The sequence below is a fragment of the Pseudonaja textilis genome, chromosome 3, assembly GCF_049901715.1.
Source record: "Pseudonaja textilis isolate UNSWEBS1 chromosome 3, rPseTex1.2, whole genome shotgun sequence".
Lineage (NCBI taxonomy): Eukaryota > Metazoa > Chordata > Lepidosauria > Squamata > Elapidae > Pseudonaja > Pseudonaja textilis.
The window spans coordinates 119617756-119642452 of record NC_141992.1 but is presented as its reverse complement, the minus strand read 5'-3'; the positions used below and the strand labels follow the sequence as shown (position 1 = coordinate 119642452).

The window sequence follows — 24697 nt, the reverse complement described above, 5'->3', positions numbered from 1 at the left end:
AACAAAAGTTATTTTTTTTCCTTTTGAAACATTCTTGTGTAGCATAAAGATACCTGTCTTTAAAAATCTCACTACCTTTAATTGCCCACATCAGTTCCCATTCTTTTAGAATATTTACTATATTTCTTCCACTTTCCCCTAATTTTTTTCCCCTCAAGTGACACTTCAGCACTTGAAGATATAACCCGAGACACAAGGTCCAAATCAACTTTTTTTAAAAAAATATGTAATTTAAATACTTACAGGGTTCTGTATAGTGGGAGAAATCTTCATAGGATGAGTTCATGTGGGTTACAAGTCCTATTTTTTTGCTTCAACCAATAGTTTAAATAAGGAAAAAAAATTAAAAAATAACACATTTTTAAATAAAACATTCATATTTGTGTGCAATCTGCTTTGTGATAACATTTAACAATGAAAAAGGGAATCCAACTTATATAAATAAAAGTATGAATTTTAGATTTCTTAAGTATATTGTGCATTGTACTAAAATTTGTAGTTTCAAACTAAAATTCCCATATCTCTGCTTTTTAATATTTTTTGTCAGTTGAGAATAATATTAAGTTGAGGAAGAAAAGAAAACAAATAGTCCAGGGAATGCAGGTTAAAGACCACATGCTTCAAAAATGCAGAATTAAAATAATATTTGCATGTAAAACAATAGCACAAGAATAGGATTATAAATGAGTGTTTATTTTTGTTAATTTTTCTTTATTCAAGTCTTCCCAGGCATTTTGACATAGCTTCTTTTCTTGAAGTCTTCAAATAATTTTGTACAAATGTGGCTCTAATTTTAAGTTGTTGCACCGATAGTCTTTACAGGTGAGTAAATAGAGATATCTAAGTTTGAAGTAAACACTATATACATACAAGATATATGACAGCACAAGTGATCCTTGTAATTAGCAGGTCATGTTCTTGAATAAATTTGGATGCAACCACAATGCTTAGTTGAAAGATCTGTGCATAGATGTCATCATCAACTTACTCATTCTAGAAAACTGGAATCATCCCTTTCTAGTTTAGTAAGTATATGCTGGAAGGAATGCATGCTGAATTTTATATTATCTCTTTGGGCAATTTTGTGTATTAACAGAAAAGAGACTGACTAGCCAAAATCTTGAAGCAGAAAAATTTATAAAGCTTGGAAGCTTCAAAAATAGCAAGATGAACTTCAAATTGTCTGTTAGAAGCCAAAGCCCCAGCTGCTGCAGCTGCACCAAACCTTGGAAAATGTCCCCCCCCCCAAAAAAAAAACTTATTTGTTTAATTAGCAAAGGAAAAATGCTGTATGATTTTATTTGGCTATCTAATTTTGTCAATTCAAAAAACGGTTAGCGTTGGTAAGTCTTTTATACAAAGTATGAAACAATTACAGTATAACTGATTTCAAAAGGGGTAATTCATAGCTTAGTCTTTGCCATTTTATTCTTTTAACTCTACAATTGTTTTTTTGTACAAAAAGACCTTGTCTTTCCTAAAGGTGTCAGAAAAATCTGGCATTAAGAATTGTTCATTCTAAGGCAAGAAATACAAGTGTCTCAAAAGACTGGATCAATTTAGAAAAATAAGACAGGACATTTGTATTTTTAACATTTGTGTAGAAGGGAGCATTTGGTATGTCTCTCTGGCATGCGATGTTACATATGCTGAAAATTCCTTTGTTTACAGAATTATTAAATTCTGTTATTTTCTGTGTCTTGTCACTCTGCTAAATATTTCTGTAGAATTTGTAGGCAAATAGGGTGCAACCTATGCTATGTCAATGTAATTGATAAATTCAGATTTAGTGGTGTATAATTTCATGGGCTGCGTTTTTATATTGGTTTATTCTTTAATCAATATTGCTAAAATTAGGCAAATCATGCTTAGAACTTCAATATTCTTGTTCACAGCTCTTAAATGGAAGGAGAAATGCTAATTTTTTTCTTGTATCTTAAATCCATCTTTCATACCTAGTAGATTAAATTACTTTGCCTTAAGGAAGGTGAAAGTTGATGTGCTCTTCACTGGATTTTACGCAGAGTTTTATTGCCCCTTTAAATAACTCATTGTGAATTAGTGTTTAAAAGTGGGTGAATGGAAAGAGGATGGATCATATTAAGCTAAATGGAACGTACTCTGTGGTTCACTGCATAAATCATTACCTTAGAAATGTGAATGAACCCTTTTACACATTGAAATAGCTACAGCTGCAGTCAATAACCAGTAATGATTAAATGAAGTTTCAGACTAGTAATTGATGGACTGAAATAGACTGGACTCTGAACAGGTTGCTGTTTTTTGGTATCTTTTTGCTGGAGATCATTTGGACTGTAATACAGATATTCTAAGCCTCATTATTTTTTGGCTTAACATTTTGCCATGTTAAGAAAGGCTTAAACAACAATATCCTGACAGAGCTATGTTTCATCATAGATTTCTTGCTGAAGTAAAAAGAAACAGAATGCCAAATATTCACAACCTGCAGTGAGTCTCATCAGCATGGTTGAAAATCCTTTACTATACCATTATATCCTCCTTCCTCTTTCTAAAGCCAAGCCTTGGCTGGGTTTGGGTATCAGATGTCAAAGGGATTTTCTTTCCTAATTCCAAAATAACTCTGACTGGTGTCATATGAATTATTATAATACAAGCTTGGACAGTGCAGCGTAGAACCTACAGTAGATAGCATCCCCTTTGCTCTCTAGCTTCAGACAACATATTAAGTAATATTTTGCTTTAGTGACCATTTGTGTAAGGAAGCAATGATCTGGTTCATAGAGAAAGCTATGTCTGTAAAGTTACATTATGCCTTATTGCAGGATATGAATTCATCCACCAAATATGGAATAATTTAGTTTTATTTTTTTAAAAAAACCAGAATGATATCCCTATACTTGAAGTGCTGGTGCTTATCTCTTCATTGTTCTTTTTTCTTCTTTCATTTCCTGTTTCCTAATGTGGTGCTTCTCAAATAGAGAATGGCCATTAATGTTTATTATTCTTATTATATAAAATATCAAAGAGAAAAATAAAACGTCCTTGGCAATAGAGCTATTGGATAAAATCAATGAATCTCAGAATAAAAGTGGTAATTTAAAAGTCCTTGAACATTTCTCATTATGCAAAACTTTGTTTTCAGGTATATTCTTCAGATGCATTTCTGAATGCATCTGAATTACTAACTTTATATTACTTTTTCTCTTGAAGAAATCTACAGTAGTGTTTATTTACAAAAATAGCTGCAGAAAATTAAACAATAAGATTATTGGCCCTAAAAGACCATAAACATTCAGCATTATTTTGAACACATTACAAATAGTGTCAAGCTTCAGTTCTTCAAACAAGAACATGGAGGCCATATTTACTTCCCTTAGGAGAGAATTCCAAAATAGTTGGGATGTAACGAGGAAACTTAATACCTGGATGCTGCATGGATTTATCTTAGATTATTTTGGGATGTGGATTAAGTGCTCTCATAAACAAACATGGTAATGCATACGAATGAATATTCAGATTAAAAACCATTATATTAATTGTACATGTAGTTGTTTTTTTTAATTTGGTGCAAGAGGAATGTAATCTGTAGTCCTTTGGCAGTCAAAAGTGATGTAGTGTGACAAAAGCAAGTTATGTTACTGGATTATGACCTTCATTACTTTGAAATGAGTTGTGTTTCCCAGCTAGGCAGTTTTATTGATATAGATTCTAGGGATGATTTTATTCAGTCAAGGATCTTGTCCTTTAGATATGAGATAGTTGTGTCACACGATTATACTTCATCACCTACATATACCTATACCTAAACCTAGACATGGAACCAAACTTGCTGCCGGACAAGCAGGTACCAGGAAGCTGAGTTCTGTAAAGATTTGCAAACTGAGCCAGGGGAAGAAATCCAGCTTTTAGGCAGAGGCACGTCTGATTCACTGGTTCGCCTCCTGTATGGTAGCATCTCAGGGCCTCTCACAATGAGCAGTACCATCTTCCAGGACCCTTCTCTATTTACATGCTACATAGTAGATTCTGCTTTCTGGCAGTGCTCAGCTCAGTGGAAGGAACAGTAAATGAGAAAAAACACCAAAGGAAAGAAAGAAAGAAAGAAAGAAAGAAAGAAAGAAAGAAAGAAAGAAAGAAAGAAAGAAAGAAAGGAGGGAGGGAGGGAGGGAGGGAGGGAGGGAGGGAGGGAGGGAGGGAGGGAGGAAGGAAGGAAGGAAGGAAGGAAGGAAGGAAGGAAGGAAGGAAGGAAGGAAGGAAGATTTGGATCAGATCAATCTAATAGTAAACCAAATATTAGTCTGCTGGTTAATGAAAAAATAGCTAAAGTGAAATGGCTCTGTTTTACAAGTAGCTCTATTTCATGATGAAATTTTAACATTTAGTAAATATGTTCATAGGCCACACCATCATACTTTTATTTTTTAGTGAGTAGAGATTCATGCATCAATGTATGAAAGGATTTTAATGTTCACCCTCAGGCTAATGCAGTAGTTCTCATGATAATTTAGCTTTCAGACCTCTAATTGAATTTCTGGGCATATTCCATTTCCTCAAGGTTAAAATCTATAGTAGATTCTCATGTCAAAATAAAGAGTGGTGACTGGATATTTAGAACTGCATGGTAGAAATGAAAGTGGAGCTAAGAAAAGTTATTGAAATGAAACGATTTTAAAAAACAAGGAAATGACCCAAGATATGGTTCAATGCTAAAACAATATTGAACAACAGACTATTAAACTTAAAATTACTGATAGGAAAAGAACATGAGCATTTCATTTCATAAATATGATATTTTTAATGTGTTTTTGGGAGAGGTGTCATGGCACAATCAATCACTAGTAATAAAAAATGGTGACCAGTAAGTTAATATTACATTGAAATCAATGCAGGTAATCCTTCACTTAAAATTTTGAAGTTGAAAAAAATGACTTATGACTGTTTTTCACACAATCACTGCAGCATCCCCATGGTCACGTGATCAAAATTTGGATGCTTGGCAACTGGCTCATGTTGGTTCCAGGAACATGGGATCCCCTTTTGGGACCTTCTGACAAGCAAAGTCAATGGGGAAACCAGATTCACTTTACAACTATGTCACCAATTTAACAGCTGCAGTGATTCACTTAAAAGCAGGGGCAAGAAATGTCATAAAATGGGGCAGAACTCGACAACTGTCTTGCTTAGCAACAGACATTTGGGGTTCACTTGTGGTTATAAGTCTAAGACTACCTGTATTGTCTCAGAAAAAAAATGTATCAGGGCTACTCTCCAAAATATTGGAGCTGCATAACCATTATAGTATCTACTTAACAAAAAAGAGTCACTTTTTCAAACTTTTTACAATGTTTAGATTTTAAAATTATATTAAAAATTATTGGTTGTATTTTAATAATGCAACTATGTAAGCACTTGTATAATAGTATCATAGTACTTGGGGAATATTCTGTATAAGAAATGCAAAATAATTAGTGCTTACATTTAAAAGTCTGGGAAGAGTAAATAAAAGTTGATAGTGGTAGGGTCTGGGATAGGAAATGTTGAAGAAAGCTATATTTTTTAAAAAAGAGATAAAACTATATATGTAAAATTATATGATCCTTATGTTAAATGAATAGTCTGGTATATAAGTATCACACAAAATACATGTGATAATGGGAAATATTTCATCACATAAGTTTTTCAATAACCAGTTTGGGAACATTACCAGGCCCTTTATGAATGAAGGTTTCACTGTGTGCTGGCCTCATGACCTGTCCTGGAACCATACAATCTGTCTATCCTCCAGGGGTGGGATTCTACCAGTTCACACCTATTCGCTAGAACCAGTTGTTAATATTCTAAGCAATTTGGAGAACTGGTTGTTAGAAGAAATTACTAGCCTAATCCTGTAAGGAAGGCAGGAAGGAAACATTCTGGTGTTGCTTACAGAAACTGCCTCTCCATTAACCCTTATTACATTCTTGGCAGGACTAGACTTCCTGTCTCAAGAACTTCTCTGGAGTTTCCCCCCCCTCCTTTCCTGGTACTTTGCTTGTGTGGAGTGACCATTCAAAGTTACAATGGCACTGAAAAAAGTGACTTATGACCATTTTTCACACTTACGACTGTGGCAGCATCCCCAGAGTCATGAGGGACCAGGTGAGGAGATGCATGCCTTGATGTGAGTGATATTGGGTTAGCCACGCCCAGACAGTAACATGACCAAGCCACGCCTACCAACTAAGCCATGCCCACAGAACCGGTTGTTAAAAATTTTGAATCCCACTCCTATTCCCCCATTTAACAGGCAACATGTATCAGCATGTGTAGCCACCTTAAATAGTTGCTGTTCTTGCAAATATAATTCTAATGCCAAGTTCTTTGCAATTAGATAGTTTTAGCCTGGAAGGACAAGTGAGAAATGGAGTCAGAAGCTGAGTAGGTATCATCTTAACTGTATGTATCTTAATTATAAATACATATAATATAATAAAAAATAAATACATCTTAATTGTAACTGATATGCATGAGATGGTTATTAGCCATGAAAGTTAGTTATTTTGATTGGTTGAATATCCTGAGAACTGAACATCTTAAAGAGCATACCTAGCCAGAAAGGCTTGGGTAGCTAATAGGACCAGTGATGTGAAAATTTTTGTTTTTCCTCAAATTGCCAGGGTGACTAGGTGAAGTTTCTGTTAAAATATGGCCTAGCTAGGGATGTTGTCCCGCCATCTGGAATGTACAACACACATCACATTTTTCTGCCACTTCCTTGCCTTTTTATGTAAAATGAAGCATGTCTTAAAGTGAGACATTGTCCCTATTTGTATAAAGAGTTGTATTTTACTCATTGATCAATCAAGGCATTATATTAATATTCTAATTTATTTCTTGCTAGTTGTGAATTAAGGCTTTATAGGAAATCACAATAAAAGCCAGTCTACATATTAACTCCCTTTAGGAATCAAGAAGTGTTATTTTTTTCCTTGTAACTTAATCAGCAAACTAAATTACTTCAAAAAGATTTTTTTTAAAAGCATCCGTCAATCTTGTTTGAAACCTTGAAAAAAGAAAGACTTGTTCAGATAACAATTAGTTTTCCTCAAGACACAAATCACAATTTAAATTTCTAGCTATCCTTTCTGTGAGCAAAGAATAGTGAAGACTATTTTGGGCAAGGGTAATATTGTACAAAATAATCAACCCATAAATGAAAAAAGGGGGAAATTAAATGGCTATTAATAGTGTTGTTTCTCAAAATTTGCTCTAGGATTACAGCAGAGTTCTACCATTATTATTGCTTGATATAAATACTCAATATATAATAAAAAAACTGAATGTATTCTTTAGTGAGAGGCAATAGTATTTTGGATATGTATCTTAAGAAAATGTTCCTCAACTTCAACAATTTAAGACGTGAGGACTTCAACTGTTCTAGAATCCCCAGTATTTTGGCTGGGGAATTCCGGGAGTTGAAGTCCACTCATCTCAAAATTGCTAAGGGTGAGAAACACTGGTCTAAGAAGACATTTATATATGTATAAAAAGTCTATACAGTAAACACAAGATGGACAATCTATGGCTCTTTAGATGATGATCAAAACCAATACCTTATTTGCCTTGGTCAAGTTGATTGGCATTGCAGTTTAACACATCTGAATATTGTAGCATACTTGCTATTGCAATATATAAGGATTGTTTACTTGTCTGATTCATTTAATAAAAAATGGAAACAATTTTTAACATTCTCACTTGTCATTTTAAAAGGGTTTGAAAAAATGAGAATTGTTACTAATGATGTGCATTTCTGTTTGTTCCTTAGGACGTGAATGTTTTTCTGTATGTTTGTTCCACATCTGGAGACACTCTAGTTAAGTTTTTTTTTTTCAAAAAATTAAAACCAGACAGGGGGATTCCCATCCTACAGTTCTATTCAAGAGATGTTTTCAGTAATTCTCATAACCCAGTTGTTAGTCATATATGAGGAAGTCCATATGAAGATACAACCAGCCTTGCCGAGCTTCATATTACAGCCTGCCTCTTCAGATAGAAATTGTGAAAACGTTTGCAGAGGAAAAACTTGATTACAATAAGATGAAAATACTTTTAAAAGACAATGTTTAAGTATTGTATTTACACTTTGGAGATAAGCTATGACATTTTAGGGTATTTCAGTAATTCAGAATAAAGGTGACAACTTCTCTAAAATTCAAGATGCTTCTCTTATGATGAACAACTTAAAGGAGAGTTATTTAGGTTATTCCCATGTTGAATTTTTCTGTGGTTCTGACCTGATTTATTGAATAAAACACTATGTCTGAGTTGTTACAACGTGCAAAGTTAAAAACAAACAAACCACAGTATGGATTAGTATGTTATGTGAAACAAGCTTATGTGGGTAAAAAAAGTACAGATCAGTTACATGCTCGGTCAGGGCCAGGGATGGGATTCTCCTGGTTTGGACTGGTTCGGGCGAACCCCTTGTTCTGACCATCAGCAACCAGTTTGCTCCGACAAACATGTGGGAGACATCTTTCCTGTGCTTTATGTCTTTTTGTTAGAGCACAGAACAGTTTGCCATGCCTCAGCTGTTTTCTTTAGCTGCAGTTGAAGGTAAGTATTAGCTTTTTTAAATGCAGAGCATGCACGTGCTCACTGAACCGGTTGTTATACCGGTTGAATTGCACCCCTAGTCAGGGCCCTAAAAAAAACTAACTCTGCATTCTTATGTAAGCTGCACTGGCTTATGACACGTAGAGTTCTGGGGTAATTTCACTGAGGTTCCCCAAAGATGAACCAATGAAGCTAAAATATGTGAACACCCTTGATTTTGGAACATAGCTTTTAAGAGCGAAAATTCCATATTTATGTCCAACATTGCCATTCTCCAATTCTTTCAGGTTCTTGAGACAACCGACGCTTACTCTGCTATGATTTTAGGCTTCCTAACATCTGTTGATCTTCAGCAACTAAAAGAATGCTTTCTTAGTGATAGCAGGTCAAACTGCGTAACTGCATTGCCATAATAGGCTAAGCCCAAATCAAACAAACCACATTACAGCTTCCTGTGATTTGTGGATCCAAGCTGCAGGTCAGATGTACAGAATTTCAGTGCAACTGCTGACTGTTGGGGCCTCCCTGAACATTCCTCTTACACTCTGCAATTGTACTTTGAAAGTAAACTTTCCATGATTCCAACAGGAGGTATTTATCAAATCTGATTGCAATAGCTCCTACGTGTTTTGTACATGAGGGTGTCTGGGGAAGGAGATATGTGTGCATGGAGAGCATTTGGCTTTGGTCCCACACCTTTCAGGCTTTGGCCTTGCACTACTAGAGGATATGAACAGTGTTTTCAGAACATCCCTGCAAAACAGCTTTTCATGACCTTATAAGATGCTTGGAGTTGGTATTTGTGTTTCCCAGTGTGGCATACACGCAGTAGAGATTGGCTTGCATTTACAATTTGCCTTCTTCTTCTTTAACTAGACAATGGAGTATCCTAAATCTCTGTTCTCTAAGGAAATGGCTTTAAAAATTAATTGCTTTACTGTCTGGAAAACATTGCTCGGTCTGAGAGAAAGAATATTAGAACGTGAGCCAAATGATTTTTTTTTTAACAGCATGAGATACCTCTGTCCTTGAGAAACAAACATATTATGGCTGTTACTTCTACAAAAAAATACTAAATATATCATGCTAGTAAGGCTTAGAGAAAAACTTATTTCTTACAGAAACTTTGAGAAATCTATTATTTCTACAGATTTATGGATACAGATTTCCTGTTTTCCTGTCAGAGTAAAAAAAAAGAATAACAGAAATTTATTTATTTTTCTAAATTTTTCTAATAATTGTAATATTTTCCCAAATTTAACAGAATAAACTGCTCTCTGCTTTGCTTTATTAATCCCTGGACTGTTTTTTGCACAGCAGCTAGAATCCAGAAAGTCATCTGTGCTTTAGACATGGAAAAAATGGTAGCATTTTTATAACATTATCCATGACAAATAAAATAGCCTGAGTCTCTGCACAAATATATAAAACCTTTGCTCAGATTTGACCAAATACATATGGAGCTTGGAGACACACTGAATTAATTATTGTATCAGAAATATTTGGGAAGAATGTAATGGTTATAGTATTGGTCTGAAAAATGAACCAGTATTAGCACTCTGGAAATAGAACTTTCCCATTTTAAAAAAAATATTGATGCTACAAAAATGTATATAAACAGAGCTCTCTGGTCTAGAAGCTGAGACTATAACCTATGATCACCTTCTTTTCTCTTTTGACATATTTCTGGATTTTAAGGTTTTGCATGGATCCATCATGAATTGTGAAACATCTGAAAGGCACTCAGAATAAAGGACACAGGGATGAGAGGTGGGAAGGAAAAACTCTGAAATAGGGATACAGGTAAATCTCAAAGCACTGAAAGTTACATATTTTAAAACATTTCCTTAGTATGCAGGGTCTCTAGTCTAAAATAATTTTCAGACTTCCTAACAGGACAATTTTCATTGTCTCATCAGACTGAGAACAATATGATGGATGTACTGATTGGAAAACTTATTCTATAATACTAATATCGATTTATTGCATTCTTGAATCTATGAGGATTTAAGTACTAAGCTGAAAGTGTCAGATGAGTATTTTTCTCAGTATTATTTTTTTCTCTTGTTAAATCTAACAAGTGCCCAATATTTATAATAAGTTGTAATAAGTTTTTTTCTTGAATAATCATTGAGAAAACACGTTATTTTGCTCCAATTTAACGTTGCTCAATCTAATAAATTTATGTCAGTTCCATGACAGGATTTCCATAGATAGTCCTTTGAACATTAATTGAGGTTTGTTTCTAGAATGATAAACCAAGGAAAAATGCTATAGAATTAGATGACTGACATTAATCACACACATGTGATTGTGGACTTTATGAATATTCTTTCATTGTGCCATAGGCCCTCCAGATCTTAATGTCAATGACCACCTTTTGTTATAAGCAGCTGAATATGGCCTAATTATAATCTGTAGGTTGGTTGTGATTTGGGAGGAAGTAGGAGGGAGATATTTTTGTTTTAGGGCTTACAGTAGTCTGAGCTTGGTTGTTTTCTTGTAGACATCTGATTATCCAAACTAGCTAATATCAGCAATGTTACCTAATTTGGGTAATGGAAATATCTGCAAGAAAATAACCAAGCTCAGAGAGTGCAAAGAACCTCTCATTTCAACCCTGAGCTACAAATATTCTCCTTTATTTCTTACAGTAGTCTTCATCTGTTTCCAGCCCAAACAGAGTAGGAAACTGTGATGTCATTTTTCAGCAATCGTGGTCAATCAGAGTTTGGGGGGAGGCACAAAAGGGGATTGGGAGGTCAAAAGTGGCCTCCTTTACTATATATGTTTTGAGATAAAGGATTGTCATAGATTAGATTAAATATATGCTTCTTTTAAATAACAGGATATGCTATGACACTCTGAAGGAAGGTGTCCTACAGCCATTTTTCTATTAGAGAAAAACTCTTACTAGAATTCCTGAGAGGCACCAGAGAGCAGGAAAAGTAGGGAACTCATTCAAAACTGAGAACCACAATTAAAATACATGTGTGCTTAATCTCTGATAGTTTCATAATTACAATGGCTAGAAATGGCAGAGGTGCTAAAAGTATTGCCCTTTGGTGGTAACTTTTATTAGTTGCAATAATTATGGCACAAATATGTAAAACCAAACACAGTCTTAAAAGAGGGTAGGTTTTTATCATTCCAATTTAGCTAAGGATAGCCATGACAAAGTTCCAAAGAGAACAACAGAGATTTTTCATAACTATCTTTTCCAACAAGTTTTCAAGGAGTTAAAATTAAACTTTCTCTGAATTAGATGCCATGTTATTTGATGTCAACAACCAATTTAGACTCGCTATTTGCCTTGTGATTTCTGAACTCTACATATATATCACTCAGTCAATAACCTGAAAGGCTAGAGAATGATGACTTTATGCAGTTTTCAGAAGTTGAAGAGTTGAGTAAGGCTGCTAAAAGATTTCATATACGGACCAATGTGGATGGCCAAAGTCTATGTTGCTACTCCTGGTACAAGAAAGGCACAGTTGCATATGCGGACAAACTGTGCACATGTACATACAAACAATTTTAATCTTTTGTTTCAGCACCAAGTATGACTCTCGCTTCAAAAAAAGGCAGGATTAGTATGCTCTATAATGCAGCGCTTACAATGGCGCTTAACAAATCGCAAAGCTTCCACTGAAATCTCACAGTCCTGAACATTCAGCATTTGCAGGTCAAAGCAATTGGCTGCTACAATCTGCAGGCCTTGTCCGGTGACACTTTCGCATGACTTCAGGCTCAGTCGCTTCAAATTGAAGCAGTTCAGAGCCAGAAACTCCAAGCCAATGTCAGAGACCAGAGGGCATTTCCCAATGTCCAGTGACTTGAGTTTTGTGCAATTTTTGGCCAGGTACTCTATTCCATGGTCTGTGATGCCTTCACAGCCTCGCGCATTGAGGTAACGCAGCTTGCTGCAGTACTTAGTAATGTATCGGAGACCGACATCAGTGATGCGGACACAGTGGGCGATGCTGAGGTAACGCAGGCGGAACTCCAGCTTTGCAATCTCGCGCATGCCAAAGTCACTGACAAAGCGGCAGTCGCTCACGCTCAACTCCCGGATGGAAGGGCAGTAAATCATCAGGTATCGGAGGCCTTCATCAGTAATGCGGATGCAGCGGCGCAAATAGAGATGGGTCAACTGAGTGCAGTGGGTGGCAATGGTGTGCAGTCCTTCATCCTCGAGGACAAAACAGTCACTCATGTCCAAGTAGCGAATAGAAATCTGTTTGCCATGTAAAGGAGATAATTTGATGGAAACTTCGCGAGATAAGCTGATGCACGTCACTTTGGAACAACCTATATTGGAAAGGGTGGTGGTGGAAATTGTTAACAAAGATGGTCCATCTCCCCTTTATATAAATAAATATAATAATATAGGATTTTCATCCCAGGAATGATCTACTAGTGCTTACTCAGTCAGCCAGCAACATTTTGCCTAAATTCAGTAGTTGATAAAGGCTAAGCAACATTACCCAAATTATATTTTGAAAAAAAGTTTAAAGGCCTTTGAAAAACTTACCAGATTTTGATCGAATCTGATGTGACTCAGACTATATACTACTATAGGTAGTCCTTGAGTTATGTCCACAATTGACCCCAAAATTTCTGTTGATAAGTGAGACATTTGTTAAGTGAGTTTGGCTCCACTTTGCAACCTTTTTTGCCACAATTGTTAAGTGAATCACTGCAGTTGATAAGTTATTAGATGGTTGTTAAGTGAATCTGGCTTCCCCATTGATTTTGCTTGTCAAAAGGTTGCAAAAGGTGATCACATGACCTTGGAATACTGCAACAGTCATAAGTGTGAGTCGGTATGCCAAGCATCTGCATTTTGATCACATGACCAAGGGGATGCTACAAAGATTATAAGTGTGAAAACCAATCATGTCACTTTTTTCAGTGCCCTTGTAGCTTTGAACAGTCACTAAATGAACTGTTGTAAGTCGAGTACTACCTGTATACACTTGTTACCGTAACCTTAAACTAATTTTAAGCAAAACAATGCATTACAGGGCAACAAATTTTGAATCAAGGTACCTCAAATGAGCTAATTTACAGAATGCCTCCAAAATCTGAGGCCAATTATTCCCATGGAACTAAAATTTGGCAAATTTTATCAAACGGATTATGCTGTAAGCATCATAAAACAGAAATGTCATAAAATATTTCCTGTGCTGATGTTTGACTGTGTTACACATTTCAACATTGAGCATTTTCAAGACAGATACATATCTGAACGTTATCCCACTTTTTCCAGTAAAGGAACCACTGAGCAATCTGATAAACATATTTGAAAAGATAACCCAATGAGTCACACTTTAAAATAAAATCATGTAATATTTCCTTCATTAAACTGCAGGCAATATTCAAGAAATATATCTAGTAAATGTCTATCAATTTTAGGTAATATCACACCTGAATTCCTGAGTTGTTTAAAGCTTTCTTCATGCTTTATTGTGGGAACTGATGTATGGCATGGATAGAAAATTCACTTCTGTCCTGGGCTATTATTATCCAGAAATTAATCTCTAAAAATATAGAAATTGGCTATTACTTATACATAATTCATTGGGCCATGAAAATGAGAAAATGAAAAGTCTGGTTCACGTGCTATTGATACTCTTAGGAAGGTGCAGATGATCGATAGGGCTAATGATAAAACTGACTTTTGCCATCATCAAGAAAGGGAAGAGAAAGGAAGAACAACTTTTTAAAAGTCCCCGGAGACAATATCTTGAAAGCAAGACTCTGACAATGGGTCTGGTCAAAACACCTCCAAACTTGTTTTAGTTCTCAGATATAATCACCACTTCAAACCATCCCTCCTGCTTCTTCCCCACAATTTCCTCTTAACGAATTTAAAAAAAATGAGATGGTGTAGGAAAGAAACTAGGAGTTAAAACAATAAAGCACATGGGGTGGGGATGATAATAATCATCATTATCTGATGGAGTTTTCTCTTTTTTATATTCTTTATTTAGTTAGATAGATACATCTATCTATTCAATCTTCTCCCTATTTTTCTTCTCTCTCTCTTTTTCATCCTCCTTCTAGTTCCCCAATTTTGTTTCTCTTTCATTCTCCATGAAAATGTTGTCAGTTCACTGGACACTTGTGGACCATAGCAACCTTCTTGCGATTTTTGCCAGAGGAAGACAACAGAGAAACAGACCAAATGGTAAATAGGCACACTCGCAACGATGCTTACAAGTTTAATCATAAAGCATGTGAAAGTCATGAAGCATAGTCTTTCCAATAACAACATGCTGCTTTAGTTGATGTGTTCCAGAGTTGACACTCCAAACTTACATTTATATTTGCCTCCTAATCTTTCTCTTTTTCTCCTTCTGGAATTAATAGAAGATGGCAATGGCTGACTATAGTAATGCCAAGTTTGGCTTTCCAGTCTGTGTGGTCTGCAGGCTGTTGGTTGGTTACTTCCTGAAGCAAAGTCAGAAGGTAAAATCATGCTTGCCTGATGGATACTGCAGAATTCAGGGCTGGTTATGTTCTGAATCCATTTAAATGTGTCTATCCCAATTCTTTTTACAGATTCTGTAGTTTAATATATTTACCTACTCTTATGTCTGGAAGCATTTTATAAATATAATTGTCATTGTCATCGTCATCACAACAACAACAACAAACTAGGATGCTGGCAGCGACCCATGTCAACCATCAGCACCAGTCAATATTTTTGATGCATTTTTAACTGTTCAGTTGGCTGCGTTTCATGTTTAATGAATAGAAGTAATAATAATAAAATAATACTAATACTAATAAAACATATAGGCTCTTGGCAACAGTCTTTCCATAGAGAAAATGTAAAAGATTCTAAATAAAATGAGAAAGTTTTAGGGAACTTTGAAAGTCTGAATGAACTTTGGCCAGTTATGAGATAATGGGTCACAGTCTAGTCCATCTGTATAGGCATTCTGCTGAAAACTGAGAGAGACCTTTTAAAAATCTGGAAACTCTGATATCCAACTTTTCTGTGGTTTTTGACATAATGGTATAATTTCTAGGATGCATAATTCATAAGATTCCACAATGAGTTTTCAAAGTAAACTAGGTCTCACGTGAGGCCTGCAAAATATTCTAACAGATAAGTTGTCATGTTAATAGTAATAAAATCCCATTTTATAAAATCCCATTTTATTCTACGCCAAACATTTGGGGAGTTAAAGCCAGCTGAAACCAAGGACTCTTCCCAGACACTTGGAAATATGTACGTGCAAGCTATACCTTATAGAATATTTTTATAATGATTACACTATAGCTATACACTCCAAAGATTCTGCATTCTTCTATTCCCATTTATCTTCATCTCTTTGTTTCTTACATTCTTTTGTCTACTTTCACTGAAAAGTTACGTACCACATTCAGGTTTGCTTATTTAGCAGAATGTTTGTTCCAGTTGCTGAATGAAAGAACGCATGCTTCCTGATAAATATCTTTTTGCATGATGTATTTGAAATTTAAAACGGCAAATATGCAGAAAGGTGGCAGCTGGCAAAAACTCTGTTCCACATTGTAAGCCTAACTCTATGTGGATGGATCTATGCAGTTTTCTTGGCAGGATTTTTTTGAAAGTATATTGTCAATACTTTATTAAAGGATGTTTTTCAACTTCCCAAGGTAGAGTTGTGAGAATTGATTGCTTAGAGCAGGATGTCAAACTCGCGTCGTCACAGGGTCATCACATGATGTATCACAACTTTTTCCCCCTTTGCTAAACTGGGCGTGGGTGTGGCCAGTGCATGATGCATCCACCCTGGGAGCCACAAGTTTGATAGCCCTGGCTTAGAGTCACCCACATGGCATCAGTGCCTAAGGACAGACTAAAACTCAAGTCTCCCTGCTCCTAGTCTAGCATCTTGTACTGCTGCACCAAACTGGCTCTCTGTAGAAAACTCTATGTATACAGGTAGTCCTCAATTTACAATGATTTACTTAGTGACCATTCAAAGTTACGACACTGAAAAAAGTGACTTAGGATCATTTTTCACACTTATGACCTTTGTAGCAGACCCAGGATCACGTGATTAAAATCCAGATGCTTGGCAACTGGCTCATAACTTTGACTGTTGCCGTGTCCCAAGGTCATGTGATCACCTTTTGCAACCTTTTGACAAGCAAAATCAATGGGGAAGCCAGATTCACTTAACAACCATGTTACTAACTTATCCCCTACAGTGATTCACTTAAGAACTGTGGCAAGAAAAGTCATATGGATGGGGGGAAACTTAGCAAATGTTTCACTTAACAACAGTAATGTTGGACTCAACTGTGGTCATAAGTCAAGGACTGCCTGTAATTAATATTTTACAGGTCAGCTATCTGTTGGCACCATGAATATGTCCTAAAATCTGTTACATACAGGCATGCATGTATACTCACAACATTTTCCAATGTTAGAAAACACTGGTGTCCAGGGATAAAAATGTCTGTGTCCCATATCTGATTATGGAAAGATTCTGTCTGTTGTGTAAATTTTTTTGTAAATTTTGTAACCCTTTTACCATATAGTGTTTTCTTCTGGCTTTAAACAGTCTTTGTTCCTAGAGCTTTATGCTGCTATGCCTGTATTCTTTCTAAACCAGTTCAGTGAGATTTCAAGACATTCTGAATCAAAGTTCTTGCAGGCAGTGAGATGAGTTTATTTCTTTCCCCTTCCAACAACTCCTAAGGACAAATATTCTTACTTCCTACTTGTTTTTCTGTAAGGGCTTTTGCTTTATTTATGACACAGTCTGAAGGAACTGCTGGTTTGGGGATCAATAGTAAATGAATGGTGTTTTACATTAGGATATAATGCTGAATTTTCTCTACCCTATAATACGGCACTAAACTAGACTCAGGAAGCTGCAATTGTGCAAATACAGAATTGATCTATTGGCAAGTGACTGAAACTAGGTTGCTGAAATGCATTAAAATAATCTGGGGAAGGTGGAGGGGGGAAGGAGGGGAGGTTGAGGGAAAGAATTTTTGTGCCTCTGTGTGTGTGTGTGTGTGTGTGTCTGTCTGTCTGTCTGTCTGTCTGTCTATCTATCATCTAATCTCTACACACACAGAGAGAGACACACACAGACACACATAGATACCCACACACACACTTGTTAGTTTGGGCATTTTTCTCAGCAGAGGGCAGCATTGCTTCCCAATAACATCATACTGAGAAAGTGAATTCAGCAAGGATGATTGTGGCTACAAACATAGCAAAGAAAACACAATCTCTTTTAGAGAGATCCTATCATGTCTTTGGGACAGTATAGAGACCTGAGGATCAAAGCTTACTGTTACTGACTTGCCTTTTTTTTTACTTTTTCCTTTCTTTGACTTGCAAGTCAAAAGTGGTATACCGGCTTAAACCTCTCCTAGCTGATGTTGCCTTCCACTTCATCCAACCCAGAAAATTAATCTAGAATAGAATACTTTATTGGCCAAGTGTGTTTGGACACACAAGGAATCTATGATCAAAGTTGCTTATTCTCTTTATAAGCAGACTAAACGGATAAATTGGATATTCCTGTTGAAGTGAGCCCAGGTCACATAAGAATTTCCATAAGGACAGTAATAACTTTTCGTTGGTTTATCCTGCCTGATCTCAAGACCTCCCAGAAGCATATAGGGCATTCCCTTCTTCACTATTTGCCAACAACTCATCTGGAGGTTCAGTTGGGTTGTGAAAAAATAATTGGCCCTCTTAATGTGTCCTGTGAATTTCCATGTGGGTAGACTTGGATCTCTTTGCTCATAGTTCAGAAATCTTAACCACAACATCACATTGTTTTCTTTTGGAAAGTGTTGTTTCATCTAAACACTAATACATTGGTACTGTCACAAATAATGAAATGGACTGAGATCCACAAATGCTTATGCAATAATATGTGACTGTTTAAAGAGTTGCAGGGACCTTTGTTGTTCTGACATGCTAAACCTGGCACTCTTTAAAGACTCATGCTCAATTACAAACCCTTTGAAGTATTTAATGGTACAGAGTACAATTTTAAATGCAAGATTAAAATTGAGATTTGAATGGAAGATTATTTGGAGAAATCCATAATATTATTATTTTTTAAAAAGCCGAGAAAGAGAGAGAGAGGGAGAGAGAACAGAGAGATGTTCTAAAAAATGTTAGTTACAGAGTGAAAAAGTTACTATCGAGACTGTGATAAAAAATATTGAGAATATTTTCTCCATTAAATTTCACATGCTTTATCCAAAAAGTTTCAGCTAGAGTGTAAATGTAGACTTTTCCATTACCTGATACATCTAAATGTTCCAAGTTTGGACACAAGGATACTACATCAAAAACCGCCTCATTGGAAATGTTGTAGCAACCAGAGACTTCCAGTTGCCTCAGTTCTGGGCAGCATTGAGCAATGGTGTAAAGTCCTCGGTCTGTGAGACGCCTGCAGCCACTAACAATTACCGTCTCCAGCATGAGACAGACATTTGGGGTATCCTGGCAAAGTCGTCGTGTCAGCACCTTCAGAGCCCTGTCCACATTGATTGTCTCACCCATCAGACGGATAGTCCTCCAAAGTCGCGGGTCCCAAGCAAGATTATACCAGCGGCGGCACACACGGGCACAGCGGCACAACTGATTGGTGGGCAAAAAAGAAAATATCTGGATCACAGAAAGGTCGGGAAGCCGGTTGATATTGGCCTGTTCTTTTTGAAGTCGAGAGGCAGCATGAATGAAAGGGTGGGTGAGGCAAGTGGAAGGAGGCGAGTGAACCATTGCAATGGTCTCTCCGGTGACCGAAGAGGAAGATGTAGAAGATTCTTTTCCATTGTGCAAGCTGTGTGAATTTGGTGGACATATTAATGCAGGACTGGGAGTGCTCAGAGTGCGCATGCTCAGGTCGGAATCTGAAAGACACCAAAGGACACAATGAGGAGACTATTTCATAAGTTGGAAGCCACATTCTGCATGGCCATGAAGGGCTCCCAAGGATGGTTCATACTAAAAGAAGGCTGCATGTATAAAAGCAGATTCTGTCTGCATTTATTATCAATAGTTGCCAAGCTCAGACTAGTGCCTGATGATGGATTTTTAAACAAACAAAAAAGTATCACCAACTTTTTATCAATTTGCTTCCTACAATTATTTTGCAAAACAATGTGAAAATACATGTTAAGTTTAGAACTGAGAAACACAGTAGTGCTTTGCTGAGTACTTAGCATGAGTGATTTCCTGGAACAGTATTGCCAGATACCCTGCAACACCCAAATCAGAGTTCTTCATTCAAATCCCCTCCACATGGGTCACCACTACAATAGCCAGAATTTTTGTAAGACAAATATAGTTGGAGATTCTGGGATCTGGACTCCCAGTATATCTAAAGGGTACTAGTAGGAAATCTCACTTCGTCATGGAGATTATTTAAAGCTATAAGAGGTTTACTTCCAATTATGGTATTATCTCCACTACCAAAAGATATTTCCATATAACTATGGAAATATGACGCTAGAATTGAAATCCTAGAACAAATACAAACTAATGTATATGAAATAAAAAAGGGTATCCTTTTGCTATTAAATAATAATAATTTGGATCAGAGTGGAGGAAATGTATGAATAAGGCTTGAAAACAACAAAAATATATTGGGGAAATCTAACTACCTGGGTTTTTAAAAAAGTAATTATTATCTGGAATAGAGATTATTGAGAGTTCAGCAATTCAGGGATCCAAAGTATTTGGAATTTTCTTAAAATTCACAACACCTTCAATAAAAAAGATGAATGAAGATAAGATAGCTTAGCACTACAACTCTTTTCTGCAACTAGGCAACTGTGGGGTAATTCTGGCTTTCTTCTCTATGCATTCTCTTTTCATAAAGGTAACAAAGGTGAGGATTAATAGATCTGGCCAATTTTCTACATAGACTTTAATGGCAGTCAAATCAGGGTGGAAAGGGTCTTGTTAACCTATAGTTTTTAACCAGAAGGCAAGGAAAGGGTTTTAGCCATATTCAAGAAATGAAGCTACAAATACATATAAGGAAAAATAATTTAGTGAGTTGCTTGAAACTTAAAAAAAGGGGGAAGGAGGGCTAACTATTGCTATCTGTATCTAAAAACAATTCTAGTCATTCATTTGAGATTTCCAAACAGAAAAAACAATGATTAGAGCTGTCAACAGTATGACTGCATTTGCCAACAAAGCTCCAAAACAGGCACACAAAATTCAAATGATCCAATACCACATATATAGTATAATATCACTAAACCTCCACAAAAGATAAATATATTTGACAAAAACAATCTCCTCTCCTGTCTCAGTGTCTGCTCCTTCATCTGGAAAGGGAACTTCTGACATGTCATAAACTGATGTGATTCTTCCCACCAACACTGTACAGCATTTCTTGTGTGAACACAAGTGATCCACAAGGATTATTTCCTCATTTATGTTCACTTCTGCTGAAGTCCCTTTTATCTACTGCTTCGGCTGTAGCATCCGCCTCCTAGTGGAAATCCTAAAGGTGTTTTTTTTTTCAAGTGGCAACTGGACTTTCTTGCTTTTCTTTGAAGATGTTTCGCTTCTCATCCAAGGAGCTGCTTCAGCTCTGACTGGATGGTGGAAAATGGAAGAAATCCTTCTCCACCATCCAGTCAGACCTAAGGAAGCTTCTTGGATGAGAAGTGAAAGGTTTTCAAAGAAAAACAAGGAAGTCCAGTTGTCTTTTGAAAAAAGCACCTTTGGGACAACCATGACCTAGATGCCCGAGAATCTTCATAGACACTATTATTGGAAAGTGAGTAAAATGATCATCTCATTATAAGAATATGCGTAAAGTACTTTGAATACTTAAGAACAGCTATATAAACATTGGGCATTAGGCAACTTGAATTGTGCAGGGGATGCAATGATCTGCAAAAAGCCCTTCTATGAATCTTTAATCATGTTCATTAAGTAAATAAAAATGCCAATTTCGTGGCTGAAGAAAGAGAATTATGATGAAAATGAAGGGAAAAAAAGCAAATTGGTGTAATGTTAAAGTGCATCCAAACCAGATAAAATCCTTGCCAGAACAACTGTACACATAAAACTCATTTTGTTTAGTAGAAAAGGCAAGTCTGTGAAAAGGAAGAAGCTGAGAACAACCTCTTCCATTTGCATGAATGAAGAAAACACCAACATTTATTTTCATGAATACCTTTAAGCCTCCAATATTAAACCACTGCATAATTCTTACCCACACCTACCTAAGCAACATTTGCATCAAAAGCATGACCTTTAATGACAGTATGGATTCTGTAAAGCATAGCAGGAGGGCAATTTGAGATGGCTATGCATGCATTAAATGTTATTTTTTACTGAACAATATAATTGGATATTTTTTTCAAATAGACACTTAATTGCCACATGTTTAAAAAGTCCAGGGGAATGTGTATTTATATTATGGTGACCGAAGAAATTCAACATTGAAAAAAAAAAACACCAGACTATTATTGTACTCCTCTATGATTATCAATCCTCTAGTGCAGGATGATTGTAATTATAGCTTCCTTCCAATTCCCAGGATTGTTTGTTGACGCTGAAACAAGACCGTTGAGAGCAGTGGTTGTTTGTAGAACCTGCAATTTTACTATTGTGAGAGCTCTCATCCTCAGTTCAGATGTGAATTTCAGAGTCTTAATGCCATGGTAAAGAAAAGGATTTGATGCATAACCTTATCATACATTTATTTTCCTCCTTAACAGGATTGTTGTAATCAACAGCAGTCAGAAATATGAATTTTATTTTAAGAAATCATAAAAATATTTAGAAGTAGAAGCAGAGTTGAAAAATGGCCGACATTTAGCTACCATCACACAATACATAATACAAACCCACAATCAGCTATTGTTGATGCCAGTACCCAGATACCTCAATAGATTTGCTCCCTGAATCTTCATGCAGTTCCCTGCTTAAGTCTAGAAGAGCCACAAGTGCTAATGCATGACATCAAAGTCAGAGGTTGAAAATTTGATCAGGCTAGCAACTATGGGATGGCTGCAGATTGAATCTCATTTCTAATCTCTTTAAATTTAAGAAAAATCTGAGAAGCTTGATCATCCGCAAGCTGAAAATAATTGAATTGTGAGAAGCCCCCACCCTTCCCTCCTGGGCTGGAAGAAGGAAATATTTTGGGAAATATTAAAAAGGCAGAATATTATATTTCCCCAAAGAGAGAAATGGAGAAACATGCCCAAGCAGATTCAGTTTTTCTTAATAGCCACACCCCCCCCGCAGATATTTTGTGCCCTTAAGAAAGACTGGGCCATCCTATCTACAAAACAAAAGACCTTCAGCTCCAGGATGATGGGATTAAGAAGAACAAGACATGACCTTTCAGGACATAATAGGATTAATCCACTACTATTTAGCAGAAGACAGCAGAACTCACTACATTGCACAATCTCCTAGGGGCATTTCAGACATTGCACAACCTCATCAAACCATTGGTTCAGCTGACCCAGAACTGCTGTTGGTCCTGTTCATCATTAAACTTTCTTTCCAATCAGCCTCCATTTTATTTTATTCTGCCTTGGACCTGAACCAGATGGATTTTCTTTCCAACAGAAAGAATCAGGAGAAGTGGTTTAGCACTTCAACCAAAGGAAAAATAATGATCCATAAGAAGAAGAACTCAAAGCATAATAAGATGCTAGAAGGGAATAGCTGAGAACAGGATAGACCTCTATGTTACCAAGAGAAACAGAAATACAGAGAGGAAGATGGTCAAGAGAAAAGAAGAGACAAAATGCAGAAGAGACTATTGGGGATGGCAGAAGCCAATGCCAATGTGGTGTAATGGTTACAGGAATGGACTATTGTGGGAGAGGCAATTTATGCTCATTTTCAGCTATGGATGTCAGTTGTGTGGATTAGTGGCCATCATTAAAAATGAGGTTACTTTTCTGGAGAAAAGTCAGAGAGGAGGAAATACTATGCATGCCACCTTGTATGTAATATACATATAACAAGCAAACCAATAAGCACACTTGAGGAAGGATATGTTCTTCAAGTGTTCCAGATGTCCCTTAAGACTTGGCTTTGCTCCTAGGCCTGAGGTCAGGATGCTTGAATGTTCTTGTTCTCTTGTAACAAATTTAAGAAGTAAATAAGTAAATTTCCTGCTCCTTAATCCATTATCCTGAGCATTATCCTGAGCATAGGTTGGCGCTACCCTCATGCTCACTGCAGAAGCAGAAGAGAAGATATAAGGGAAGAGAGTTCTTCCCCTGTGCTCACCCTCAAGATATATTGGCTGAAGGCTTATTTCCTCCTGCATTCTGATCTCCAAGCCATTCAGATGCTTCTGAGAAATCAACAAGAACATAAGACAACAGGTATAATGTTATCTTACATCTTTTATTTCCAGCAATGGGTATTCAGTGATATATTACTTCTAACACTAGGACTGTACATCAATGTGTATGTATGCATAGAACCTCATAGAGTGGCAGCAAAATCTCCTATCCCACCACCACCACATAAACACACTCCTGCCAGAACCAATGAAGCTTCTTGGATGAGAAACGAAACATCTTCAAGGGAAAACAAAGTCCAGTTGCCTTTTGCAAAAGCACCGTTGAGACAATCATGACCTGGATGATTGAGAATCTCCATAGACATTCACCACACAAACACGTCATTATGTTGAAGATTCACACGTTGGGGACATGAACTCTGCAATTTCCATGTGGCCCTGAGTTAAAAGCAAGAACCTGCCTTTAATATGTATGATGGAAATATACTGAAGCATGTGACTGAAGCTTTCAAATTCTTTTATAGAAATATGGAAACCATTTCTTGCCCCTGGCCAGTTCTGTCCCTTGCCACTTGGCAGAAATGATTTTTGCTTCCCGTATTTTGAATAGAACTAAAAATACCACAGTTGCCTTTGTTTAACAAACAAAAAACAGCAATCGGCATATATGAGGTCTGCCAAGACATATTTGGTTTCTGCATCAGCATCTTTGCTTCTGCCAACATGACAAGCCTGTGAAAAGTCTATCACTACCACAAAGTACCTTGGAAAGGAAAAGGCAGTAGGGTGGGAAGGGGATGCATTCTTTCAGCTTAGAAACAGGGAGGATAATGATACAT

The 24697-nt window shown here is 36.5% G+C and overlaps 1 protein-coding gene across 2 annotated transcripts in view; it reads right to left on the bottom strand.

Moving 5' to 3' along the window:
* Positions 1-11704: 11704 nt before the first annotated feature.
* FBXL7 (F-box and leucine rich repeat protein 7) overlaps positions 11705-24697 on the bottom strand; it is a 156940-nt gene continuing 143947 nt past the window's right edge. For both annotated transcript variants that reach the window (XM_026701051.2, XM_087930720.1), the window contains 2 exons: positions 18859-19470; positions 11705-12888 (listed from right to left, as the gene is read on the bottom strand). In XM_026701051.2, coding sequence (XP_026556836.1) covers positions 12152-12888; positions 18859-19470 — 1349 coding nt within the window. In that variant the 3' untranslated portion in view covers positions 11705-12151. The remainder of the gene's footprint in view (positions 12889-18858; positions 19471-24697) is intronic.